General features: G+C 40.8%; 2 protein-coding genes across 3 annotated transcripts in view; one reads left to right on the top strand and one right to left on the bottom strand.

The window, feature by feature from the left end:
• FIG4 (FIG4 phosphoinositide 5-phosphatase) overlaps positions 1–13,832 on the bottom strand; it is a 136,946-nt gene extending 123,114 nt beyond the window's left edge. Inside the window, exon 1 of the mRNA XM_032156486.2 lies at positions 13,623–13,832. Within this exon, the coding sequence (XP_032012377.1) occupies positions 13,623–13,688 (66 nt within the window). The 5' untranslated portion in view covers positions 13,689–13,832. The remainder of the gene's footprint in view (positions 1–13,622) is intronic.
• Positions 13,833–13,921: 89 nt separating this feature from the next.
• AK9 (adenylate kinase 9) overlaps positions 13,922–27,087 on the top strand; it is a 225,980-nt gene continuing 212,814 nt past the window's right edge. Inside the window, exon 1 of one of the 2 annotated variants that reach the window (XM_032156454.2) lies at positions 13,922–13,977. The gene's annotated coding sequence lies outside the window, so the exon portion shown is untranslated. Of the gene's footprint in view, positions 13,978–14,523; positions 14,649–27,087 lie in introns of those variants that run through there. The other variant, XM_058435472.1, reaches the window with a different exon arrangement.

Genomic DNA, 27,087 nt, shown 5'->3' with positions numbered 1-27,087 from the left:
AGAACCTCCGCGTCCTGGCTTCCTGGGTTCAAGCAATTCTCCTCTCTCAGCCTCCTGAGTAGCTGGGATTACAGATGTGCACCACGACATGTGGCTAATTTTTTTGTTGTTGTTGTATTTTTAGTAGAGACAGGGTTTCGCCATGTTGGCCAGGCTGGTCTGAAACTCCTGATCTCAAATGATCCACCTGCCTTGGCCTCCCAAAGTGCTGGGATTACAGGCATGAGCCACCACGCCCGGCCCCAAACCCACGTTTTTTTTTTACATAAATTTTCTTGGTGTTTCTATTTATGTCACTCATTTGACCACTGACTAGTAAATGCCTCATATGTGTCACGAACTAGGCTCGATGCCTGAGGAAAAAGATAAACTGAAGCTATATTTTGGAGATATAACTTACTGGTAGATGGATCAGGAAGGAGAGTAATAGATCCAATTACCTTTAAGCAGATAGCTAGATGATGGTGCCACTTACTCATGTCAAGATGACTAGAGAAGAAACAGGTGTGAAGGGAAACCAAGAGTTCTGTTCACAACATGCCCAGAGAGGCCAAGTGAGAACTCTGTGGGTAAAAGAGCTCAGTGGGTGCCATCAGCACATATGCAGCATTTAAAGCCATGGGACTGGGTTAAACCTACTACAGAGAGTAGGGAGAGTGACGAGAGCCCAAAAAAGCTAGCCTGAGGAACTCCATTATTTAGAGGCCAGATACAGAGAAGGAACCAGCTGAGAAGATTGGGAGGAATGGCTGGTGAATGAGAAAACCCCAGCACGGGGTGGACTCATCAAAGCAAAGAAAGATCATCTGGTAAAGGAGAAAGCCGTCACATCAGATGCTGCTGAGAAGTCAAGTCGATAAGAACAGAGCATCTGACGACAGGCACTTGTGAGTGGCCCTTCTGTGGGCAGTCTCAGGGACAGAGAGGGGTCAAGATCCACAACAGAGACGTCTGAGGTGCAAAACAGGTAGAATCCTGGATAAAGATGGGGGAGTGGACACCTCTGGTCCTCCCAAACATCTTACTAAAACCACAGTAAAGTTTTTTATGTTTGTTTTTAGGCTCAAGCCTCAAGAGCAAAAGGAGGAACAAAGAAGATAAAGGAGAAAAATAAAAACCATTTGAAACTGAAAAGCATGTGTAACAAAGCTGACTCCTAAACTGGTAATGGAAAAGTCAAGAAGCAATCCAATTTACACAATAGAACCTCCAAAAGGCTTGGGAATTTGAAGCCCCTGATACCTCTGTAGTGTCAGAAGAAGATAAAAAGAAGAGAGCACCAAAAGAAGTTAGCACAGCTTCTAAAAAGACAAAAAAAAAACCAACAAGCTTCAAACTAAAGATCAAGAACAGAGTAACATTAGAAGCTCTCAGCAACAATGCTGGAAGGTGGAAGAGAATGACATAAGGCCTTCAAAATTCTAAAGGAAAATTCATTCCAATCCTTAATTCAATATTTATCAATCAAACCTGAGGGTGGCATAGGACATTTTTAGATACTTATGCGCTTAAAAAAAAATGACCTTCTATGAACCCTTTCTCATGAAGTAATTAAAGGAAGTACTCTACCAAAACAAGTCCATAATCAAGAAACAGGAAATGATGGGATCCAGGAAAACAGGGAAAGTGTCATAGAGAGTATGATATAGGGTAACGGTGAAGGGAAACCCCAGAATGGTGGCTGTAGTGCAGGCCTTGGGAGACTCCAGTCTGGACTAAAGCCATTGCTTCAAGATGAAACCCAGAAGAATACTTAAGGGGTGTGAATGTGTTGAGAGATTTATACATCTAGGGGAAAGTCAGGGTTCAATTTATTACAAATTTGTAGTAAGAACTAGGGATTGAAAGATGACGAAAAGTCATCTCAAGTATTGGCAGAGTCTGAAGAAGCAAAGGGCCCCTAGTTCAAATGGTAGAGGGAAAGGAGACAAAATATCCAAGAATAGGGAAGGAAAGGGAGCAGTAATTGGAGTACACAGAATTTCCATAGATCAGGCATGCCTCAGCCAGACTCCCTAAATGCATATATACATGCAAGTAGATGCCTACAAATCAACACCACTAGGGAAAAGGTTTGTGTATTTGTAGATATGCTGGGGCTTGGGATTTGGCAGGAGTTCAGGTGGAGAATTAGGATACCAAAAAAAAAAGCTACATTGAAATAATACCTGTTAAGATAGAAGATGAGCTAAACTGGCTCTCTTCTGAAAGTAAAGTGTCATTGTTCAAGCAAAAGCTTAAAATTTCAATATAGCTTTAATAGAGTTGAGTTGGTATAAAGGTGAGTATTTCTAAAATATATATGTGAAATCCAAATGGAATACAATAGGTAATCCATTTAACAGGAAATTCAGTATCTACTAATATTATCTCCTTTTATAATGACAGGCTAATTAATCACTCACTTTTCATCTGAGGGAGGAAAATCAGCCTTCTTGAAAGAAATTTCAGGTTGTATGACAGCTTCAATTCATGTTAAACTTCACTTGAACTTTCAGATTAAATGTATTATTTGTAAAGAGCACCATGAAGTTGCTTCTCCCAATCTAACAGTATTGCAAGCCTGCCTCCTCATTTGGTCCGGTAATCCCAGTAATTGGGTAATGCCGCCCAGATGGGGGAAGTGAGTCTCAAGAGAGGTCTGCAAGTCTATCCATTAGAGCTTCAGGGCTTTACTCTGGGGAAGCTTCAAATCCTCTGTAGAAATAAATGTGAATGTCACCTCCAACCACACACTCTAAACCAGTTACTAATATAATCGCTATGTTTCTCTCTCTCTCACTTTATATACTTTGATTTCCTTTTCCATTCCTTAGTCAACTACACCCTATATTGCTCTCTCCCATTCCCTGATTACACAAATCAAGGCTAATTAAGAAAGGTGCATTTCCTCACCATGTGGTTCTTGTTTTATTCTACTTTCTGTGATGGGGGTGGGAGGGAGCTTCCTTAAATCCTTTTGGAACAAGGCAGGCAATAAATGCATACATATATGCTAACAATCTTGAACAAGTAAGAGTAAAGATTATCCTAACAACTTTCATCTCCCCGCCCCCTGCAAAATAGACACATGCAGACCTAGTTCTGTTTAGCTACCAATTTTAACATCAACCATTATGTGTTCATTTCTTTGCTATGAAATGGTCACTTACTGTGATGCTAAGATCCCTATGCCATCACATATTAAGCAAGGGCACCTTCTTGTAAAAGGCAAACTGCAATTTCACCCAGGATAACTTCAGGTTGCTAAATTTCTGCGGAAACTCCTAGTTGCACTGGGCTGTATGACTGTTAGTGCTGCGTTAGGCCTGGGCCACAGGACATATTAGGGACCAGAGAAGAGTCACAAGAGCTAAGGAGCATATTGAAGGTGCTGGGTGCCAAAAAGAATAGGTAAGTTTGGGAAAGGGTCAACCCTCACAAGCTGGAACTACACTTCCTGCATGTCATCTGCCAACACAGCTCCCTTTCCTCTCCAAATATTCCTCAAAATCCACCTCTATACACAGAGAACAATAACGACCTGAACTCCGCCTCCAGAGCAAGTCTACCCAATTATATTTCTTTTTTTTAATTAAATGTGGTTTTTTTTGTTTTTTTTTATTATTATACTTCAGGTTTTAGGGTACATGTGCACAATGTGCAGGTTTGTTCCATATGTATACATGTGCCATGTTGGTTTGCTGCACCCATTAACTTGTCATTTAGCATTAGGTATATCTCCTAATGCTGTCCCTCTCCCCTCCCCCCACCCCACAACAGTCCCTGGAGTGTGATGTTCCCCTTCCTGTGTCCATGAGTTCTCATTGTTCAATTCCCACCTATGAGTGAGAACATGCGGTGTTTGGTTTTTTGTCCTTGCGATAGTTTACTGAGAATGATGGTTTCCAGTTTCATCCATGTCCCTACAAAGGACATGAACTCATCATTTTTTATGGCTGCATAGTATTCCATGGTGTATATGTGCCACATTTTCTTAATCCAGTGTATCGTTGTTGGACATTTGGGTTGGTTCCAAGTCTTTGCTATTGTGAATAATGCCGCAATAAACATACGTGTGCATGTGTCTTTATAGCAACATGATTTATAGTCCTTTGGGTATATACCCAGTAATGGGATGGCTGGGTCAAATGGTATTTCTAGTTCTAAATGAAGGCTCAGGACAAGAGACAGCCCATCTTGTCCACTGGCTCTTTTGCTTCTTAATATGTCTCCTAATTCCTTTATAACCAATTAAAGGTACAGTGTCCCTTATCTGAAATGCTTGGAACCAGAAGTAAATCAGATTTTCTGTTTTCTTAGATTTTGAAAATATACATAATGAGCTATCCTGGGGATGGGACCCAATCTAAACATAAAATTCATTTATGTTTCATATACACCTTATAGACATAGCCTAAAGGTAGTTTTATACAATGTCTTAAATAATTTTGTGCATGAAACAAAGTTTGTGTACACTGAACCATCAGAAAGCGAAGACATCACTAGCTCAGCCACCCATGTGGACAATCCACAGTTGTTGGCATTACCACTTGTGGTGTCATGTCATGTCCAAAAAAATTTTGGATTTTGGTGCATTTCAGATTTCATATTTTCAGATTAGGGATACTCAACCTGTAATACAGCCCCACTAACCAAAACAAGAATGCCCATTTCTTTCAAATACTTCCCAGCAATGGCTTTGGCAAATCTTTGCCATTCTAACAAGGGAAAAAAGGGAATCTATTTTCATTTTATTGTTTTAATTATTTGCAAGTTGAATATTTTTTCATATTCAAACTTCTTTTTAGTGAGCTACTTGTTGATATCCTTGTCCTTTTTATTGGGTGTTTTATTTTTCAGATTGATTTTACAAGATATTTTTGCATGTAAGGATATACTGCTTTATCAGGCTACTAAGACTTTCACCATCTGTCATTAATCTTTTGACTGCTTTTAAATTTACATTGACAGTTTTAAATGTTTTATATTAGAAAAAAATTAAGTCAATGGTATAAATTTCTATCTTATGAAGCTAGAGAAAGATAAGTTGATTGCTATGGTATACATGTTTGTGTCCTCCCAAACATTTAAAATTCATATGTTGAAACCTAATCCTTAATGCAATAGTATTCAGAAGTGGGACTTTTTGGAAGTGATTCAGTCCTGAGAGCAGAGCCCTCCTGAATGGGGATAGTGCACTTATGAAAGAGGTTCAAGGAAGCCTTATTTGCTGCTTCCATCGTGTGTGGACACAGCAGGTCCTCACCAGACACTGGATCTGCCAGTGCCTTGATCTTGGGCTTACCAGCTTCCAAACTGTGAAAATCATGAGCCAACTAGTTGATAGGATTTTGTTACAGCAGCCTGAATGGAATAAGACACTGATTAATCCAAAATGCACATGAGAGGCCAGGCACGGTGGCTCACGCCTGTAATCCCAGCACTTTGGTAGGCCGAGGCGGGCAAATCACTTGAAGTCAGGAGTTCGAGACCAGCCTAGCCAACATGGTGAAATCCTGTCTCTACCAAAAATTCAAAAAGTTAGCTGGGCATGGTGGCGTGGGCCTGTAGTCTCAGCTGCTTGGGAGGCTAAGGCAGGAGAATCACTTGAACCCAGGAGGCAGAGGCTGCAGTGAGCTGAGATCGAGCCACTGCACTCCAGCCTGGGTGACACAGCAAAACTTCGTCTCAAAAAAAAAAAAAAAAAAAACGCATATGAGGAAAAAAAATAAGCCTAAGAGCAGAAATTAATTAACCAGAAAATACACAATAGAGAAAATTAACCAAGTCAAAAGTTTATTCTTTCAAATCCCTAGCAAGATGAATCAAAGGAAAATGAAAGAGAACACAAAACACCAATGTCAGAAATAAAAGTGAGAATTTTACTACAAATCCTATAGACATCAAAAGGATTATAAGGGAATATTATGGGCAACTTAATGCCAATAAATTCAACAACTAAGATAAAATGAACAAATTCCTGGAAAAATATAATTTGTCAAAACTGATTCTAGGTCCACTGAAAATGTGTATAGCCCTATATCTGTTATGGAAAATGATTGATATCATTATCAAAATTCACTCCACAAAGGAACTCTATTCACAAATCTTTCACTGGTGAATCCTAGCAAACATTGAAAAATAGAAGCAATACCAATCATATAATCACTTTCAGAAAATGAACACTTTTTAACTCACTTTATGAAGCTGGAGTTATCCTGATATCAAAATCAGACAAAGACATTAAGAAAATGATAGACCAATATCCTGAATGTATTAATAAAAGCAAAAATTCTTAACAAAATATTAGCATATAGAATCTAGCAATATATAAAAACAGTAATAAATCATGATCAAGTAGGGTATACCCCCAAAATCCAAGGTTTAACATTTGAAAATGAATTAATGTAATTGACCATAATATGCAAATAAAGAAAATGTCAAGCGCAGATGTGAAAAAAACATTTGACAAAATTCAACATCCACTCACAATTTTTTTATAAAGTCTCATCAGACCAAAGCAAGAAATATTCCTCAATCTGAAAAAGGGTATCTAACCAATAGCTTAACATCATACTCAATAGTGAAAGACTGAATCCTTTCCCTCTAAGATAAAAAACAAGAATGTCTGTTCTGGTCACTTCTATTCAACTTTGTACTAGAGGTCCTGGCCAGGGCCATAGGTCAAGAGAAAGAAATAAATGGCATCAAGATGGGGAAGCAAAAAGTGTTCCTCTTTCTAGATTATACAATTTCAATTATTCTGAATTGGTCTACAGATTCCATGAAATCCAAATCACAATCCCAACAGGCTTCTTATTAGAAGTTGACAAGCCTATTGTAAAATTCATATGGAAACACGAAGGTTCTAGACTAGCCATAATAATTCGGGAAAAGAATAAAGTTGGAAAACTTCCTGATTTTAAGACTTACTATAAAACTACAATTATCAAGACAAGTTGGTAATGACACTAAAAAAAAAAAAAAAAAAAACAACAGATCAGGCACAGTGGCTCAAGCCTGTAATCCCAGCACTTTGGGAGGCTGAGGCGGGCGGATCACGAGGTCAGAAGTTCAAGACCAGCCTGGCCAACATAGTGAAACCCCATCTCTACTAAAAATACAAAAAATTAGCTGGATGTGGTGGTGTGCACCTGTAATCCCAGCTATCCGGGAGGCTGAGGCAGGAGAATCGTGTGAACCCGGGAGGCGGAGGTTGCAGTGAGCCGAGATCGCGCCATTGCACTCCAGCCTGGGCGACAGTGCAAGTCACCGTCTTAGAAAAAAAAAAAAAAATTGATCAACGGAAAGAGTTTAAGAAAAGATCCACATTTATTCAGTCAACTAATTTTTTCAAAGGATGCCAAAGAAATTCAATAAAGGATAGTCATTTTTACAAATGATATGGGACAATTGAGGTACAGACAAAAGTGAACTTTAATCTCTGCAGCCTCCAAGAACTCTTAATGATTCTTGTTTCTTGGTATTCATGTCCTTCGTATGGTCCCCTCTCACACTCAACAGGGCTAACCTGTGTAAGAATATTGTAGAAATGATAGAGTGTGACTTCTGAGGCTCAGTCACAAAAGACAATGCAGTTTCCTCCTTGTTTCTCTTGCATAACTCTCTCTGGATGAAGCAGGCTACCACATTGTAAGGACAGACACTCAAGGAGTCCTGTGGAAATGCCCATGATGCAAGAAGGCAAAGCTCCTTGTCAACAGTTAGCTCAACTTGTCAGGCACGTGAGTTAGCCATTTTGGAAGTAAATCTGCCATTTCTTTCAAGCCTTCAGATGACTGCAACCCAGTTGAATCTTGACTGCAACTTCATAAGACCCTGAGCCAGAATCACTCAGCTAAGTCACTCCCAAAATCCTGATCTACTGAATCATACATTTTTCCCTTTTTTTTTTTTTTTTTTGAGACAGAGTCTCACTCCGTCGCCCAGGCTGGAGTGCAGTGGCACAATCTCGGCTCACTGCAAGCTCCGTCTCCCAGGTTCACGCCATTCTCCTGCCTCAGCCTCCCGAGTAGCTGGGACTACAGGCGCCCGCCACCATGCCCGGCTAATTTTTTGTATTTTTAGTAGAGACGGCGTTTCACCGTGTTAGCCAAGATGGTCTCGATCTCCTGACCTCATTTTTCCCTTTTTTAGGTAACATGTAATAATTGTACATATGAAACATAGAGTGATATTTTAATACATGCATACACTGTGTAATGATCAAATCAGGGTAATTAGCTTATCCATCACCTCAAACATCTATCATTTCTTTGTGTTGGAATCACTCAAAATCCTTTCTTCTAGCTACGTGAAAATCTATGATAAATTATTTACCTATAGTCAGCCTACAGTGCTATAAAACACTAGAGCTTATTCCTCTTATGTAGCCGTTATTTTATATCTGTTAACCCTCCCTCCCTATCATTCCCTCTTTCCTACCCTTCCTACCCTCGAATAACCACAATTCTACTCTCTGCTTTTATAAGCTCAACATCGTTTTTTAGCGCCCACGTATGAATGAGAACATTTATCTTTCTGTGCCTGCCTTATTTCATATAACATAATGTCCTCCAGACTCATCCATATTTGCTGTGAATGACAGAAATTCATTCTTTTTATGGCTGAATAGTATTCCATTGTGTGAATATATACCACATTTTTTAATCCATTCACCTGTCGATTCACATTTAGGCTGATTCCACATCTTAGCTATTGTGAATAGTGCTACAATAAATATGGAGGTGCTGATTTGTCTTTGACATACTGATTTCCTCTCTTTTGAATATATAAGGGGACTTGATAAAGTTCATGGAAAATGCATATTATAAAAAAGCTATGGATTTCAAAATTTTTTTTGCACGAAAATAAACTGATACTAACTTGCTATAACACATCTGAACAGGATCTAGTTTGAAGTACTAGGAAGGATAAGAGATCAGTTTGAAAACAGCCCGTCAGAGCAACATGAATTCTGCTAAAATTGAAACATGAACAAACATCAAATCTATGGTAAAACTAGGGTAGACGAATGGTGAAATCATTGATGCTTATTAAAAGTTTGTGGGGACAATGCCCCAAAGAAATATGCAGTTTACAAATGAATAACTTTAAGAAGGGATGAGACAACGTTGAAGATAAAGCCCACAGCAGCAGACCACCCATGTTAAATTTTTCAGGAAAAGAATTCATCTTGTTTGTTCCCTGATTAAAGAGAACAGATGATTAACAGCAGAAATAAGAGCCAACACCATAGACATCTCAATTGGTACAACTTACACAATTCTGCCTGAAAATTTAAAGTTGAGCAAACTTGCCACTTGACGGCTCCCAATGCTGTTTCACCCAGATCAGCTGCAGACAAGAGCAGGACCTTCTATAGAAATTTTAAACAAGTGAGATCAAGATCCTGAAGCATTTCTTCAAAGAATTGTATTAAACATGGCTTTACCAGTATGATCCTAAAGTCAAAGCACAATCAAAGCAATGGCTACCAACAGGTGGCAGTGGTCCAATTAAAGCAAAGCAGACGGGCCAAGAGGAAAGGTCATGGCAACATTTTGTGTGTGTGTGTATTCACTGCATTTTGCTCGTTGACTTTCTGGAAAGCTAAAGAACAGTATCTGCTTATTATGAGAGTGTTTTGAGAGAGTCAGCCAACACTTTAGCAGAAAAATACCCAGGAAGCTCCATCAGAGAGTCCTTCTCCACCACAACAATGCTGCTGCTCATTCCTCTCATCAAACATGGGGATTTTGCAAGAGTTTCAATGGAAAATAATTAGGCATCTGCCTTACAGTTCCAATTTTGCTCCTTCTGACTCCTTTTTGTTTCCTCATCTTAAAAAAAATTCCTTAAAGGGCACCCATTTTTCTTTAGTTAACAAAGTAAAAAAGACTGCACCAACATGGTTAAATTCCCAGGACCCTCGGTTCTTTGTGGATGAATTAAATGGCTGATATCATTAGTTACAAAAATGTCTTGACCTTGACGGAAATTAGCTTGAGAAATAAAGTTTACATTTGTTGTTTTTATCTTTTAATTCCATTTTCCCATGAACTTTTTGAAATCCCCTCATATACCCACCCAGTAGTGGGACTGCCGGATTTTTAGTTTTTTGAGGAACCTCCATACTGTTTTCTATAATGGCTATACTAATTTACATTACCACCAATACTATATAAGAATTCCCTTTCTCCATATCCGCACCAGCATTTGATAATTTTTGTCCTTTTGAAAATAGCCATTTTAACTGAGGTGACATGATATCTCATTGTGGTTTTAATTTGCATTTCCCTGATAATTAGTGACCTTGAGTAATTTTTCATATACCTGTTGGCCATTTGCATATCTTCTTTTGAGAAATGTCTACTCAGATCCTTGCCCATTTTTAATGGGACTATCTGGGGGTATTTGCTGTTGAGTTGTTGAATTCCTTGTATATTCTGGATATTAGTCCCTTCTTGAATGAAGAGTTTGCAAATATTTTCTCCATTCTATAGGTTGCCTCTTCACTCTGTTGTTTCTTTTGTTGTGCAGAAGCTTTTCAGCTTGATATAGTCCCATTTGTCTATTTTTGCATTTGTTCCCTGTGCTTTTAAAGTCTTACTCATAAAATCTTTGCCTAGACCACTATCCTGAAGCATTTCCCCTATGTTTTCTTCTGGTAGTTTTACAGTTTGGGGTCTTGCACTTAAGCCTTTAATCCATTGTAAGTTGATCTGTGGATATGGCAAGAGAGAAGGGCCTTATTTCATTCTTCTGCACACGGATATCCAGTTTTCTCAACACCATTTATTGAAGAGACTGTCCTTTCCCCAATATACATTCTTAGCACCTGCACCACACCGTATGCCTAGTGTTCCATTATTGGAACGCTAAGCTTGTGGGAGTTATTTATATCCTACTGCTTAAGGTCATCGCAAAGGTCTGATTTTTCACACACAAAAGATTTGCAACCTCTGGCATAAATGGGTTAATTAACTGCCTTAAATTATCTTTGCCTCATTTTTTTTCTTTACTAAATAATATATATAGTAGTAGAATTAACAGCATGATCTCTTAGAGGTCTTATGAGGATTAAATAATAAAATATATGTAGAATATTTTGGGCTATTATTCTCATTATTACAACCTACTACAGTTTTTGTTTTTTTAATTCATAGCATTTATCTAGTTACCTGTAATTTTATGCCTTTTTATTTATACTTTGAGCTTATTAGTAAAAACAAAACAAAACAAAACCTTTCTGCTTATATCTTTAAGCAAAAAAAAAAAAAAAAATATTTAACAACAAAACCGAGACTCAGTGATTCAATGCGGCAGACATTTTCAAGGGTGGTTGCCCAGCCCCAACCATTTGCTGAAACAAAGAGGATGATTCCACAGCTAAATCATTCCTGCCAGACTCCCCCTGGCCATGAATGATTTGTCCACTCAGGGGATGATACCCAATCATAGTTGAGTCAATCAGATTCTTTCTCCCAGCACCTACACTGTTTTTGGCAGTACTCTGAGAGGGTTCTCAAACCTGTTATCTCTTTCCTGCTTTTCCAGAAGCTGGATACCATGCAATGGCTCCCCTAGCATCCTTCTGATAAATTTACCTTTTGTCTCTAAGCTGGCCAGAGTTAGTTTCCATTACTTAGGCGGTTGAGAGGGGTCACAGCTGAGTTCTAGAACACACCTCTATCTCTTTGTGTTAGAGCTCCTTAATCCACATCTATTGAGAGACTACTGTTTGCAAGGCATGACCAGATATGTGCTGTGAGGATCAGCAAGGTTTTGACAGGAAAAGAGGGGGTGTGGCATTATGAGAATAGAGAACAGCAGAAAAACACAGGGAAGATATAGGGAACTGAAAGCAATACAGTTTTACTGCAGAATAAGGCATATGAAGGCACATGGTTGATCCTCAATAAATGTTTCATTAATTGATATTAAATTAGATGTAAAACTAGATAGACAAGTTGAGGACAAATAATACATGGCTTTGAATGCCAAACTAAGGGATTCAGAGTTTACTCTCCTCAGAATTGGGACCACTGAAGATTTCTGAGCAGAACAGCCCTATAATATGAATTGTGCTTTCTGAACACTAATATCTCACGCAGTCCTCATGAGTGATCAGCTTTTTAATGGGCTGAAATTTGTGTTTTATTTACGGCCAGATGCGGTGGCTCACGCCTGTAATCCCAACACTTTGCCAAAGCAAGGAGTTTTAGACCAGCCTGGCCAACATGGAGAATCCCTGTCTTCTACTAAAAACACAAGAATTAGCTGGTCATGGTGTCACATTCCTGTAATCCCAGCTACTTGGGAGGGTGGGGTGGGAGAATTTCTTGAACCTGGGAAGCAGGTTGCAGTGAGTGAGCCGAGATAGCACCACTGCACTCCGGCCTGGGTGACAGAGCAAGACTCTGTCTCAAAGGGGAAAAAAAAAAAGTTATTTATGTTTCTAACGAGGGAAATTTAGCGGCAGATTTTACAGAAAATAGGTTTCATTTCAATGACAAATGATACTTCTTTATGGCTCTCATTAGAGAACTGAAAATACTTGCAAATACAGTATATTTGATAATTTCATCTTCTGCTCTAGATCTAATCAAAGTTGTCAGCAAAATTAATTTAAGGTCAACAATTCTCTACTCATGTTAAACTGAGGGAGAGGTTATTGTGTTATTAGGACTATGTTATAACTGAGAAACTGTTAAATGCCTTCTCATACTCCTCTAATGGAAACAACCCAAGTTTCAGAGAAACAGTTTATAAAGCACTCTATAACATAGTGAAGAGCATTATGCAAATATCCAGCATATGCAATCTCGTTAGCATGAAATGGGTAGTATTAAACACAGCCCCCAATATCACTGTGGCACCCCAATTTAGAAGAGCTATACTGTACCAACTTTGCCTTCCACCCACAGAAAGGATCAAGTATGAAGTTCTATAAACACCATTCCCCCTTAATTGAGGAACTAGTAATCGAAATACAAACTGATCTGCTTATTCACTATTTACATGGCCATTCAAAGTAATAAAATTTTAAAAGTAAATGTTATGTTGAAAAAAGTCAAGTGAAAAGCAAGATGTTATCCAAACAAATTAGCTGTCTTTAAACAAAGTAAGTTTTCCTTTCCTTTCAAATAAGAAAAAAAGAGAACGAAAAAGTTCAGCAATAGAAGTGTAATTCATATGAATCGCAATGATGGTATACCATGGAATAGGAAAAAATAAGTTACGAGTCATAGTTCAAATTTTTTCCATATCCCTGCCTGTACAGTAACTTGTGAACTCCAGAACTAACAGACTTTCTGAAAGCTGAAAAGAATCCAGTAACTCGTACAGAGAACCTCATGAACAATTCCTGAGGTACCACAAGCACCTGTTTCCAGCGTGTTCCAGCCATGGCTTGTAAGTGGACCTGCAAATGCTGCAATGTCCAGGGTACCATAATAGGGGAAAGGCGCCCAGGCGCAGCTCAAGGGAGCTAGCTTACCCCAAGGCTGTGTTTGACAGGGATTTGGGAATTGGAGAGGAAGGAAGAGAAGGCAGGGTATAGCCTCTGCCCTACGGCCCCACACCCACCGGCAGACATCCAACCTCCCGCCTGCGCCCCGCCGCGAGGGGGTACTCACAGCTCTAGTCTCATACAGAACCAGCTTCTGGACCGAGCTGATGATGGGGGCGGCGGCCGTGGGCATGGCGGCGGCAAATGGGGGCCCCACAACAGGGCACGAGCCGCCGGACCGCCCCAGGAGACTCGGCGAGAAAACCCCTCAGACCCTGGACATCAAGTCCAGCCAGGAACAACACCCCCTGGGCACTAAACCTATAGATGATCAGGTGTTTCCGGATCCCTGCGCCCCGCCTCCAGGCAAGCCCCGCCCCTCACGGCGGGAGCGGGGCTGGAGGACGTATCATAGAGAGGTTGGGTAGAGAGTCCCGGGACCTGCGTGCTGCCGAGAGAGGAAGCGAAGAGCGCCATCTTTGGTAAGGACTGGAGGAAATCATGGGCGGAGAAAAAGTCGACGGATTAATTGAGTCTATTTATCTCCTTCATCTGTTTGGAAAAAAGGGGAAGGTTTGGGATTGGGTAGCTTCTTTTGAAAAGGGTTCTCCGAGTTACAGGATAGATCCTTGTGTTTTCCCAGCCTGCTGCTGCCCATTTTCCTGGAAGCCGGCCCTCTAACAGTACTTCACTGAGTATCAGTTTTCCCCTCACCTCTAATCCATGTTGTACCTATGCTGTGTGGCCCAAGAAATTGTTTTAAAATCACCTAAAGCTGGAAAGTGTGGCTTTGCCACAGGTTTGTGCCTGAGGCTAGTCACTTGAAGTTTTCGACAGAGACTAGCGCAGTGTGGCGGAGCCGCGCTTGAAAGGTTTCTTCATTTCACGTGTGCGACATAAATGGGCATGCGCGTACGCTCTCTTCCATAGTTGTGAAAATGAGTGTATTATAATTATGAATGCCAAATTAGGTACAAAAGTGACTATTTCGAATTGGAAAAGAAATGACAAAGAACTACAGCCCCGCTTCCCGAGGCCCCGCCCTCCAAGCGGCCGGTGCGCGGCGGCCGGAGGTCTCCCCGGCAACCGCCCGACAGCCCCGCGGAGTCCGTGGAGGCGGTTGCTGCCCTGAGGAGGGTCCGGCTGCGGCCAGGTAAGGAGCCTTTCGGCGGCCCGCTGGGTCGTGGTCCGCCCTGGAGGCATCTTGGTATCTGTTGCACGGAACCCCGCCTCCTGCGGGGACCCCCAAACCAGCGCCTTTTCTTGCAAAAGGGTCTCTTTGTAAATCCACTTTTTAAAACCACGTTTCCTTTCAACGACTGAAGTATTTATTCCACAAATATTTACTGAACACCTACTGCCAAGAGTATAAGATGTAGGGGAGAGGCAGCTAGCCTACCTTAGGCAGCAATGCTAGGTTTCCCAGGAAACCTCTAAACCTCAGAAACCTCTGCTAGAGGGCTTCTCAACTGCTAAGTGTAAGGAAACTTTAAAAAAAATTATAGAATTATAGCATACACAGATAACATTCATGTAACACCAAAGATCATATTGTAAATTAAAATTTGAGAAATTATAAAAATTTTAAAGAAATACTTAATTCTATGTTATTTTGCGCTTCTTTCCCCCTGTAGTTTGGTACGCCTTTTATTAAGAACTAGGAAGATGGCCGTGTCCGTTCTGGCATGTTGGACTTGGATCTTTTAACTGGGAAAAATAGCTGTGTTCTGTTTCATAATTAAACCAACTCTTCTGAATATTAGTTAAATATTTGCACAGTGTTTTTATCTAGGATAGTAACTCTTAAAATACCTGAAGCATTCTGGTTTTCAAGTATTATGGTTTAGCACTTCCATTTTAACTTTGTCTTAGTTGCTTTCACCCGGAATCAGATCCTAAGACAAAACTTTGACGGCAGGTTGTTTATATGAGACGTAATGCCAGGAAACAGCAGCAGGGAGGGGAAGAAAACTAATAAAGGGAATATTACCAAAGAAGTTTCTTTGTGGGCTGAATTCACTAGGGAATACTGGGAGGCATGTCTCAGTTAGCCTCTCTTGAGGGGCAAGGAAGCTGGAGTATTTATTCGCCAACTCCCATCAGTTATTGGATGAAGCCTGATAGGGCAGAACATTGATTCCCTAGAACTTCCAGTCTACCCTATGTTCAGAGAGAGTAGGTTCTGGTAGCCAGAGAGAGCCCTTAGGCAAAAAGTCGCACATGCTAACATTTTGGAAGTTGGGCTGGTCGTGCATAGAAAAGATGTATGTCGAGTGGATATGGGGGAAGGCACTAATAGCATCTGCTACATTCCACGCTTTGCAGCACTCATATCCATTCTTCCTCCACATCAAGTTCACACCATGCCACCCTAATTTTTTAAGGTAGTGGCTAGTCTCAATTTTTAAAAGAAAAGGACTTACAAAAAAAAGATGAATGAGACAAGCTGCAGAATCCACTACTGCAATTAATCTGAGGTCTGTAATGGATCATCTCCTTCCTCTACCATTATTGTAGATTTTCCTTACTCTTGGCCAAGACTTCTGCTGGTCTGTGTTTGCCCAGTAGGATAACGAGCTTTCATCCCTGAGGAGAGTAAGCCTTTGGTTACTGTGTCATTGTCGGGTTTTGGTTGCTGCAGTTACCCATTCACTGGACATGAAAGCATCAAGAGCTGTCTCAGAGAATCCCCTGAGTTCAAGAAATGCATCCCCTATCCCACTTATCTAGCAGTTTATGGCCGTACCACCTTGAGCACCCCCAATCTCATCTAATTACATAGCAGCAACCCTGTCTCCATCTGCCAATGCAATAACTCCTTATGGGCTTTTGGAGTCAAAAATGACCAGGTGGCAGCAGTAGTTTTAAGATTTAATGAAACCTTTACTGGGTCCCCTGATAGAACCATCTCTCCCCTCCACCAGACCCAGGACCTCTTGTCCAGAAGTGAGGTGCCAATTTTCCAAGTCAATCACTGAGAGTATTAGTGAGAGGGGTCACTCCTACTTCTAGCCCTTGTTTCAAAGCATATTCCTCATCTTGAAGTACATTGTCTCCATCCCACACAATCCCAAGATAGCGCCTTAGCTGTGCCTTTAAGAGACCGTTCCAACAGTCTGTCAAACCAGCAGCTTCTAGGTAAAGTGGTATTGTAAAAAGGGTCCTCTGATCCAAGGCAATATTATATGAGATGTCATGAAGATAAATGAGACATACTGTAAACCTTTAGGTAGTGGTGCTGGCCAAGGCACTGCAGGTAGGAAAAACAAGCCCATATTAGGAGCATTTGTCACTTGCCTCTTTAAAGCTGAAGGGGTCCTATGTAATCAATTTGTCACTGAATGAATGTTTTGTCTCCTAAAGGGGTTGTACCATATTGAGGGCTTAATATGAGCAGGTCTCTGCCATGAACAGGTAGAACATTCAGCAGCAGTAGTGTAGCTAAACCAGCCTCGTGAAAGGGGGCCTTGTTATGAGCCCATGCCTAGCCTTCATCACCTTCATCCCTGCCACCATGCCTACTTCATTTACAAACCCATTATACAAGCATTGAGGTGACCAGAAGCAAAGATTGGCTCATGTCTACTGGATAAATTATCCTGTCCACCTGATTTTTTCAGTGCCTCTTCTGAGGTGGATGCTTTCTGAGATACAAATATCTATGTATTTTACATCTGCTTATATTAGTTTTCTATGCTGCATAGCAAATTACCACAAATTTAGGAGCTTGAAACAACACACACTTGTGATCACACAGTTTCCACGGCCAGGGGCCCTGGCATCACTCAGCTGGGTCCTCTGCTTAGGGTTTCACAAGGCTGCAATCTTGGCTGAGATGTGCTTCCATCTGGAGACTTGACTAGGGAAGAATCCACTCCCAAGCTGATTCACATTGTTGGCAAGCATCATTGTTTTGTGGTTGTAGAACTGAGGTCCCTGTTTTCTTACCGGCTGTTGGCAGGGGCTGCACTCACATGCCACCTACTCTTCCTCATCACGTGGTCCTCTCACAACATGGCAGCTTACTTCTTCCAAACCGACAGAAAGTCTCCCTCCAGTCCCCTAAGATGGAGTCTTATACAATGTAACATATTCATGAGACAGACATTCTATCACCTTTGCTATATTTAGAAGCAAGTTACAGACCCCACTCCCACTCAAAGGAAGAGGATTACGCAAGGGTGTGACTCATTGGAGGTCAGATTAGGGTGTGTTTGCTACACCACCCTCATAGGCCCAATCACGTGCTTCTTCCCCAGAACTCTTTCTCTCTTACCTTCTGATCTTGCACCTTCTAGGCCCTTGATAAAACCAATCAGCATTGTCCTCCAAATTGAGAGCCTAGGAATACTGCTTAAAGCTCTGCCGCCAGGAAGATTTCCCCGAATCACCATTTTTCAGGGCTACTTGTGAGAGGAACTAATGTCTGGAAGCATTACATTTACAGCTCTTACCAGTATATTGTGATTCATCCATGAATTTTGTTTTCATTTTCTGTCAGCTGTTCTTAGGGAATTCTACATGAGGTGTGGGCTGAAAGAGACATTGGTGCATGAGACAGGTGACGTGGGCATCTGGGCTGCTTATTTATGAAATTTATTTGTGCCCTGAAGACCTGTTTGAGCCTGATCCCAATGTTCCATTTTTATCATTTAATGAATTGCTGCCATGCCTGCCTGACTTTAGGACTTGACTTGCCTGACATAACCAGCTCATAGTGGATACTTCCAGTTGCATAGTCACTTGATATCCCACGACCAGGCATTCATTCTCTACCAGAGCCCAAGAGCATGCCAAGAGCTGTTTTTTGAATGGGGAATCATTCTCTGCTGCAGACAGCAAGGATCTACAGAGAGAGGCTCCTGTTGTGGCTTTCCTAAGACTCCAGAAGGTATCCTTACATACCACAGCATTGTGAGACCTTCTAGCCAGATGTATGGCCCAGAAAGCAAAGCCTCTGGTACTGCAACCTAAAACTACAGAGCTCTTTCTTGCTGTGTGCCCCACTCAAAAATGACAGCTTTCCATGTCACCCACTAAATGGGTCAAAACAGTATTCTTAAGTGTGCTTCATGCTCTCTTTGAAAACTAAAGAGGCCTACAAAATACTGTGCCTCTTTCTTAGAGGTTGACGGTACAAGGTACAGTAACTCATCCTTTCCCTTGGACAGAATGTCCCAGTGACAGAATGTCACTGGCCTTTTAAAACTTTACCAAAGTAATAAGACCTTCAAACTTTGTAGGTTTATCTCTTACTTTATACTGCTTATGTGTCTTTATAAGGGGATCCAGGACACTTGCAACTTCCTGCTCACTAGGTCTGATATTGTCAATATTGTGGATCAAGACCCCTTTACACTATATTGTCTCAAACAGCAGGAGAGTCCTTGGGTAAGACTGGATGTTCACTGTCACCGCTCTAAGTGAATACAAATTGCTTCCGATCCTCTTTCTTGATAGGGATTGAAAACGATGCACACATTGCCAGATTATCAGCTGCATAAAAAGTACAAGAGACTGTGTCTATCTAGTAAAGATCTCATCTGCACAGCAGTTGCAACTGAGACTACCAGCTTGTTAAATTTGCAGAAGTTTACCCTCATCTGTTGTGCTCTGTCTAGCTTCTACAAAAGCAAGACTGGAGAAATAAGCAGGATTGTACATCTTTTAAATTGTGGTTGGTATCACTCTTCATTCAGAATGATTTACTCTTGGTTATCTTGCCCAGAGGTAGAGGACCCAGTATGCAATGTCATGAGCTTCCACTTGGCCTTTTCATTTTCTTTTTTTATTATTTAAGTTCTGGGGTACATATGCAGAACGTGAAGTTTTGTTACATAGGTATACACGTGCCATGGTGGTTTGCTGCACCCATCAACCCGTCACCTACATTAGGTATTTCTCCTAATGTTATCCCTCCCATAGCCCCCCACCCCCCAACAGGCCCCAGTGTGTGATGTTCCCCTCCCTACGTCCATGTGTTCTCATAGTTGAACTCTCACTTATGAGTGAGAACGTGCAGTGTTTGGTTTTCTGTTCTTGTGATAGTTTGCTGAGAATGATGGTTTCCAGCTTCATCCATGTCCCTGCAAAGGACATGAATTCATCCTTTTTTATGGCTGCATAGTATTCCATGGTGTGTTATGTGCCACATTTTCTTTATCCAATCTATTACTGATGGACATTTAGGTTGGTTCCAAGTCTTTTCTGTTATAAATAGTGCTCCAGTAAACATATGTGTGCATGTGTCTTTATAGTAGAATGATTTCTAATCCTTTAGGTGTATACCCAGTAATGAGATTGCTGGGTCAAATGGTATTTCTGGTTCTAGATCCTTGAGGAATCACCACACTGTCTTCCACAATGGTTGAACTAATTTACACTCCCACCAACAGTGTAAAAGCGTCTCTATTTCTCCACATCCTCTCCAGCATCTGTTGTTTCCTGACTTTTTAATGATCACCATTCTAACTGGTGTGAGATGGTATCTCATTGTGGTTTTGCGTTTCTCCAATGACCAGTGATGATGAGCATTTTTTCCATATGTCTGCTGGCTGCATAAATGTCTTCTTTTGAGAAGTGTCTGTTCGTATCCTTTGCCCACTTTTTGATGCAGTTGTTTGTTTTTTTTCTTGTAAATTTGTTTAAGTTCTTTGTAGATTCTGGATATTAGCCCTTTGTCAGAGGGATAGATTGCAACAATTTTCTCCCATTCTGTAGGTTGCCTGTTCACTCTGATGATGGTTTCTTTTGCTATGCTGAAGCTCTTTAATTTAATTAGATCCCATTTGTCAATTTTGGCTTTTGTTGCCATTGCTTTTGGTATTTTAGTCATGAAGTCTTTGCCCATGCCTATGTCCTTAATGGTATTGCCCAGGTTTTCTTCTAGGACTTTTATGATCCTGGGTCTTACGTTTAAGTCTTTCATCCATCTTGAGTTAATTTTTGTATAAAGTGTAAGGACGGGGTCCAATTTCAGTTTTCTGCATTTGACTAGCCGGCTTTCCGAAGACCATTTATTAAATAGGGAATCTTTTCCCCATTGCTTGTTTGTGTCAGGTTTGTCAAAGATCAGATGGTTGTAGATGTGTGGTGTTATTCCTGAGGCCTCTGTTCTGTTCCATTGGTCTATGTATCTGTTTTGGTACCAGTACCATGCTGTTTGGGTTACAGTAGCCTTGTAGTATAGTTTGAAGTCAGGTAGCGTGATGCCTCCAGCTTTGTTCTTATTGCTTAGGATTGTCTTGGCTATATGAGCTCTTTTTTAGTTCCACATGAAGTTTAAAGTAGTTTTTCCCAATTCCGTGAAGAAAGTCAGTGGTAGCTTGATGGGGATAGCATTGAATCTATAAATTACTTTGGGCAGTATGGCCATTTTCACAATATGATTCTTCCTATCCATGAGCATGGAATGTTTTTCCATTTGTTTGTGTCCTCTCTTATTTCCTTGAGCAGTGGTTTGTAGTTCTCCATGAAGAGGTCCTTCACATCCCTTGTAAGTTGGATTCCTAGGTATTTTATTCTCTTTGTAGCAATTGTGAATGGGAGTTCACTCATAATTTGGCCCTCTGTTTTTCTGTTATTGGTGTACAGGAATGCTTGTGATTTTTGCACATTGATTTTGTATCCTGAGACTTTGCTGAAGTTGCTTATCAGCTTAAGGAGATTTTGGGCTGAGACAATGGGGTTTTCTGAATATACAATCATGTCCTCTGCAAACAGAGACAATTTGACTTCTTCTCTCCCTATTTGAATACGCTTTATTTTTTTCTCTTGCCTGATTGCTCTGGCCAGAACTTCCAATACTATGTTGAATAGCAGTGGTGAGAGAGGGCGTCCTTGTTTTGTGCCAGTTTTCAAAGGGAATGCTTCCAGTTTTTGCCCATTCAATATGATATTGGCTGTGGGCTTGTCATAAATAGCTCTTATTATTTTGAGATATGTTCCATTGATACCTAGTTTATTGAGAGTTTTTAGCATGAATGGGGTGTTGAATTTTGTTGAAGGCCTTTTCTGCATCTATTGAGATAATCGTGGCTTTTGTCATTGATTCTGTTTATGTGATGGATTACATTTATTGATTTGCATATGTTGAACCAGCCTTGCATCCCAGGGATGAAGCTGACTTGATTGTGATGGATAAGCTTTTTGATGTGCTGCTGCATTCAGTTTGCCAGCATTTTATTGAGGATTTTTGCATTGATGTTCATCAGGGATATTGGCCTGAAATTTTTTTTTTTTTTATGTCTTTCCCAGGTTTTGGTATCAGGATGATGCTGGCTTCATAAAATGAGTTAGGGAGGATTCCTTCTTTTTCTGTTGTTTGGAATAGTTTCAGAAGGAATGGTACCAGCTCCTCTTCATATCTCTGGTAGAATTCAGCTGTGAATCCGTCTAGTCCTGGACTTTTTTTGGTTGGTAGGCTATTAATCACTGCCTCAATTTCAGAGCTTGTTATTGGTTTATTCAGGGATTCGACTTCTTCCTGGTTTAGACTTGGGACGGTGTATGTGTCCAGGTATTTATCCATTTCTTCTAAATTTTCTAGTTTATTTGCATAGAAGTATTTATGGTATTCTTTGATGGTAGTTTGTATTTCTGTGGGATCAGTGGTGATATCCCCTATATCATTTTTTATTGCATCTATTTGATTCTTCTCTCTTTTATTCTTTATTAGTCTGGCTAGTGGTCTATATATTTTGTTGATCTTTTCAAACAACCAGCTCCTGGATTCATTGATTTTTTTTTTTTTTTTTTTTTTTTTGAGACAGAGTCTTGCTCTGTCACCCAGGCTGGAGTGCAGTGGCCCGATCTCGGCTCACTGCAAGCTCCGCCTCCCAGGTTCACGCCATTCTCCTGCCTCAGCCTCCTAAGTAGCTGGGACTACAGGTACCCGCTACCACGCCTGGCTAATATTTTGTATTTTTTTAGTAGAGATGGGGTTTCACCCTGTTAGCCAGGATGGTGTCAATCTCCTGACCTCGTGATTCGCCCGCCTAGGCCTCCCAAAGTGCTGGGATTACAGGCGTGAGCCACCATGCCTGGCTGATTCGTTGATTTTTTGAAGGGTTTGTCGTGTCTCTATCTCTTTCAGTTCTGCTCTCTTCTTAGTTATTTCTTGTCGTCTGTAGATTTTTAATTTGTTTACTGTTGATTCTCTAGTTCTTTTGTGATATTAGGGTGTCAATTTTAGATCTTTCCTGCTTTCTCTTGTGAGCATTTAGTGCTATAAATTTCCCTCTACACACTGCTTTAAATGTGTCCCAGAGATTCTGGTACATTGTGTCTTCATTCTCATTGGTTTCAAAGAACATCTTTATCTCTGCCTTAATTTCGTTATTTACCCAGTAGTCACTCAGGAGCAGGTTAGTTTCTGTGTAGTTGTGTGGCTTTGAGTGAGTTTCTTAATCCTGAGTTCTAATTTGATTGCACTGTGGTCTGAGAGACTGTTATGATTTCTGTTCTTTTGCATTTGCTGAGGAGTGTTTTACTTCCAATTATGTGGTCAATTTTAGAATAAGTGCAATGAGGTGCTGAGAAGAATGTATATTCTGTTGATTTGGGGTGGAGAGTTCTGTAGATGTCTATTAGGTCTGCTTGGTCCAGAGCTGAGTTCAAGTGCTGAATATCATTATTAATTTTCTGTCTCATTGATCTGTCTAGTATTGACAATGGGGTGTTAAAGTCTCCCACTATTATTGTGTGGGAGTCTAAGTCTCTTTGTAGGTCTCTAAGAACTTGCTTTATGAATCTGGGTGCATATATATTTAGGATAGTTAGTTCTTCTTGCTGCATTGATCCCTTTACCATTATGTAATGCCCTTCTTTGTCTCTTTTGATCTTTGTTGGTTTAAAGTCTGTTTTATCAGAGATTAGGATTGCAACTCCTGCCTTTTTTTGCTTTCCATTTGCTTGGTAAATATTCCTCCATCCCTTTATTTTGCATCTATGTTTGTCTTTGCATGTGAGATGGGTCTCCTGAATACAGCACACTGATGGGTCTTGACTCTTTATCCAGTTTGCCAGTCTGTGTCTTTTAATCAGGGCATTTAACCCATTTACTTTTAAGATTAATATTGTTATGTGTGAATTTGATCCTGTCACTATGATGCTAGCCGGCTGTTTTGCCCATTAGTTTATGCAGTTTCTTCGTAGTGTCGATGTTCTTTACAATTTGGTATGTTTTTCAGTGGCTGGTACTGGTTGTTCCTTTCCATGTTTAGTGCTTCCTTCAGGAGCTCTTGGAAGCCTCATTGTGACAAAATCTCTCAGCATTTGCTTGTCTGTAATGGATTTTATTTCTCCTTCACTTATGAAGCTTAGTTTGGCTGGATATGAAATTCTGGGTTGAAAATTCTTTTCTTTAAGAATGTTGAATATTGGCCCCCACTCCCTTCTTCTGCAGAGAGATCCACTGTTAGTCTGATGGGCTTCCCTTTGTGGATAACCCATCCTTTTTCTCTGGCTGCCCTTAACATTTTTTCCTTCATTTCAACCTTGGTGAATCTGATGATTATGTGTCTTGGGGTTGCTCTTCTCAAGGGATATCCTCATGGCATTCTCTGTATTTCCTGAATTTGAATGTTGGCCTGCCTTGCTAGGTTGGGGAAGTTCTCTTGGATAATACACTGTAGAGTGTTTTCCAACTTCATTCCATTCTCCTCGTCACTTTCAGGTACGCCAATCAAACGTAGATTTGGTCTTTTCACATAGTCCCATATTTCTTGGAGGCTTTGTTTGTTCCTTTTTATTCTTTTTTCTCTAATCTTGTCTTCTGTCTTTATTTCATTAAGTTGATCTTCAGTCACTAATATCCTTTCTTCCACTTGATCGATTCAGCTATTGAAACTTGCGTATGCCTCATGAAGTTCTTGTGCTGTGTTTTTCAGCTCTGTCAGGTCATTTATGTTCTTCTCTACACTGGTTATTCTAGTTAGCAATTCGTCTAACCTTTTATCAAGGTTCTTAGCTTCCTTGCATTGGGTTAGAACATGCTCCTTTAGCTCGGAGGAGTTTGTTATTACCAACCTTCTGAAGCCTGCTGCTGTCAATTCATCAAACTTATTCTCCATCCAGTTTTGTTCCCATGCTGGCAAGGAGTTGTGATCCTGTGGAGAAGAGGCATTCTGGTTTTTGGAATTTTCAGCCTTTTTGTGCTGGTTTCTCCCCATCTTTGTGGATTCATCTACCTTTGGTCTTTGATGTTGGTGACCTTCAGATGGGGTTTCTGAGTGGACCTCCTTTTTGTCGATGTTGATGCCATTCTTTTCTGTTTGTTAGTTTTCCTTTTAACAGTCAGGTTCCTCTGCTACAGTTCTGCTGGAGTTTGCTGGAGGTCCACTCCAGACTCTGTTTGCCTGGGTATCACCAGTGGAGGCTGCAGAACAGCAAAAATTGCTGCCTGTTCCTTCCTCTGGAAGCTTTGTCCCAGGGGGCACCTGCCAGATGCCAGTGAGAGCTCTCCTGTATGAGGTGTCTGTTGGCCCCTGCTGGGAGGTGTCTCCCAGTCAGGATACATGGGGGACAGGGACCCACTTGAGGAAGCAGTCTGACCCTTAGCAGAGCCCAAGCACTAGGAGATCCCCTGCTCTCTTCCGAGCTGGCAGGCAGGGATGTTTAAGTCTGCTGAAGTTGTGCCCACAGCCACCCCTTCCCCCAGGCGCTCTGTCCCAGGGAGATGGGAATTTTATCTATAAGCCCCTGGCTGGGGCTTCTGCCTTTTTTTCAGAGATGCCCTGCCCAGAGAGGAGGAATCTACAGAGGCAGTCTGGCTATAGCGGCTTTGCTGAGCTGTGGGGGGCTCCGCCCAGTTGGAACTTCCCCAAGGCTTTGTTTACACTGTGAGGGGAAAATCACCTACTCAAGCCTCAGTAATGACAGATGCCCCTCCCCCCATCATGCTCCAGCATCCCAGGTCACTTCAGACTGCGGTGCTGGCAGCGAGAATTTCAAGCCAGTGGATCTTAGCTTGCTGGGTTCTGTGGGGGTGGGATCCGCTGAGCTAGACCACTTGGCTCCCTGGCTTCAGCCCCCTTTCCAGGGGAGTGAACAGTTCTGTCTCACTGGTGTTCCAGGCGCCACTGGGATATGAAAAAAACTCCTGCAGCTAGCTTGATGTCTGCCCAAACAGCTGCCCAATTTTGTGCTTGAAACCCAGGGCCCTGGTGGCGTAGGCACCAGAGGGAATCTCCTGGTCTGCAGGTTGCGAAGACTGTGGGAAAAGCATAGTATCTGGGCCAGAGTGCACCTTTCCTCATGGCACAGTCCCTCACGGCTTCCCTTGGCTAGGGGAGGGAGTTCCGCTACCCCTTGCGCTTCCTGGGTGAGGCGATGCCTCACCTTGCTTCAGCTTACCCTCCGTGAGCTGCATCCACTGTCTAACCAGTCCCAGTGAGATGAGCTGGGTACCTCAGTTGGAAATGCAGAAATCACCCACCTTCTGTGTTGATCTCGCTGGGAGCTGCAGACCAGAGCTGTTCCTATTCAGCTATCTTGCCAGCCTCCTGCATTAATCTTTTTGGGGGGCAGCAACTAGGTAATATTTTTTAGTCAAACTTTTCATTTTGAGATAACCGTAGGTTTACATGGAGTTGTAACAAATAATATAGAGGAATCTTGTATGCCTTTACTTCTGTTATGATAATATTTTGCAAAACTATAGTATTGACATTGATACAGTCAAGATACAGAACATTTGTATTCCATATGTTGCCCATATGTAGTCATACCCACTTCCTTTCTGCTCTACTCCCTGCTACCTCGTGGCAACCATTAATTTGTTCTCTATTTCTATATTTTTGTCATTTCAAGAATGTTACATAAATAAGACAATATGTAAATTGTGGAATTGACTTTTGTTGTTGTTGTTTTGCTCTGTATAATTCTTTAGAGATTGATGCACATTGCTGCACGTATCAATAGTTTATTTGTTTTTATTATTGTCATATTCCATGGTATGGATGTACCACAGTTTGCTTAATTGTTCACCTTTTGAAGAACATCTGGGTTGTTTTCAGCTTTTGACTATTTTGAATAAAGCTGCAATGAACATTAACATATATGTTTTTATTTGAACATAAATTTCCCTTTCTTTGAGATAAATGCCAAAAAGTGCAATGGCTAGTCATATGTAGTTGCATGTTTAGTTTTTTAAGAAACTTCCAAATATTTTCCAGACTATACCATTTTATATTCCCACCAGCAATGTATGAGGGATCCAGCTTCTCTGCATCCTCACCAACATCTGGTGTTGTCACTATTTTTTATTTTAGCCATTCTGATATGCATGTAATAATAGCTGATTATTATTTTAATTGCATTTCTCTAGTGGCTAGTGATTTTTAACATCTTTTCATGTGTTTGTCATGTGTATATCTTCTTTGATGAAATATCTCTTCAGATATTTTGTGCATTTTCCAATTGGATCATGATATTTTTTTCCTGTTGACTTTTTTAAAACTCAGTGAAAAGAATTCTGTTGACCTTTGATAGTTATTTACACATAGCCAATTATTCTAAACAATTTATTTTTTATTCACCAATTTGAAATGCCTCCTTTATCATATTTTAGGCATGTATATATTTAGCAGGGC

This window comes from Hylobates moloch, unplaced genomic scaffold (genome assembly GCF_009828535.3).
Source record: "Hylobates moloch isolate HMO894 unplaced genomic scaffold, HMol_V3 SCAFFOLD_2, whole genome shotgun sequence".
In the NCBI taxonomy this organism is placed as follows: domain Eukaryota; kingdom Metazoa; phylum Chordata; class Mammalia; order Primates; family Hylobatidae; genus Hylobates; species Hylobates moloch.
Note: the sequence above shows the minus strand (reverse complement) of the source record. Positions and strands in the feature narration are given on the sequence as shown.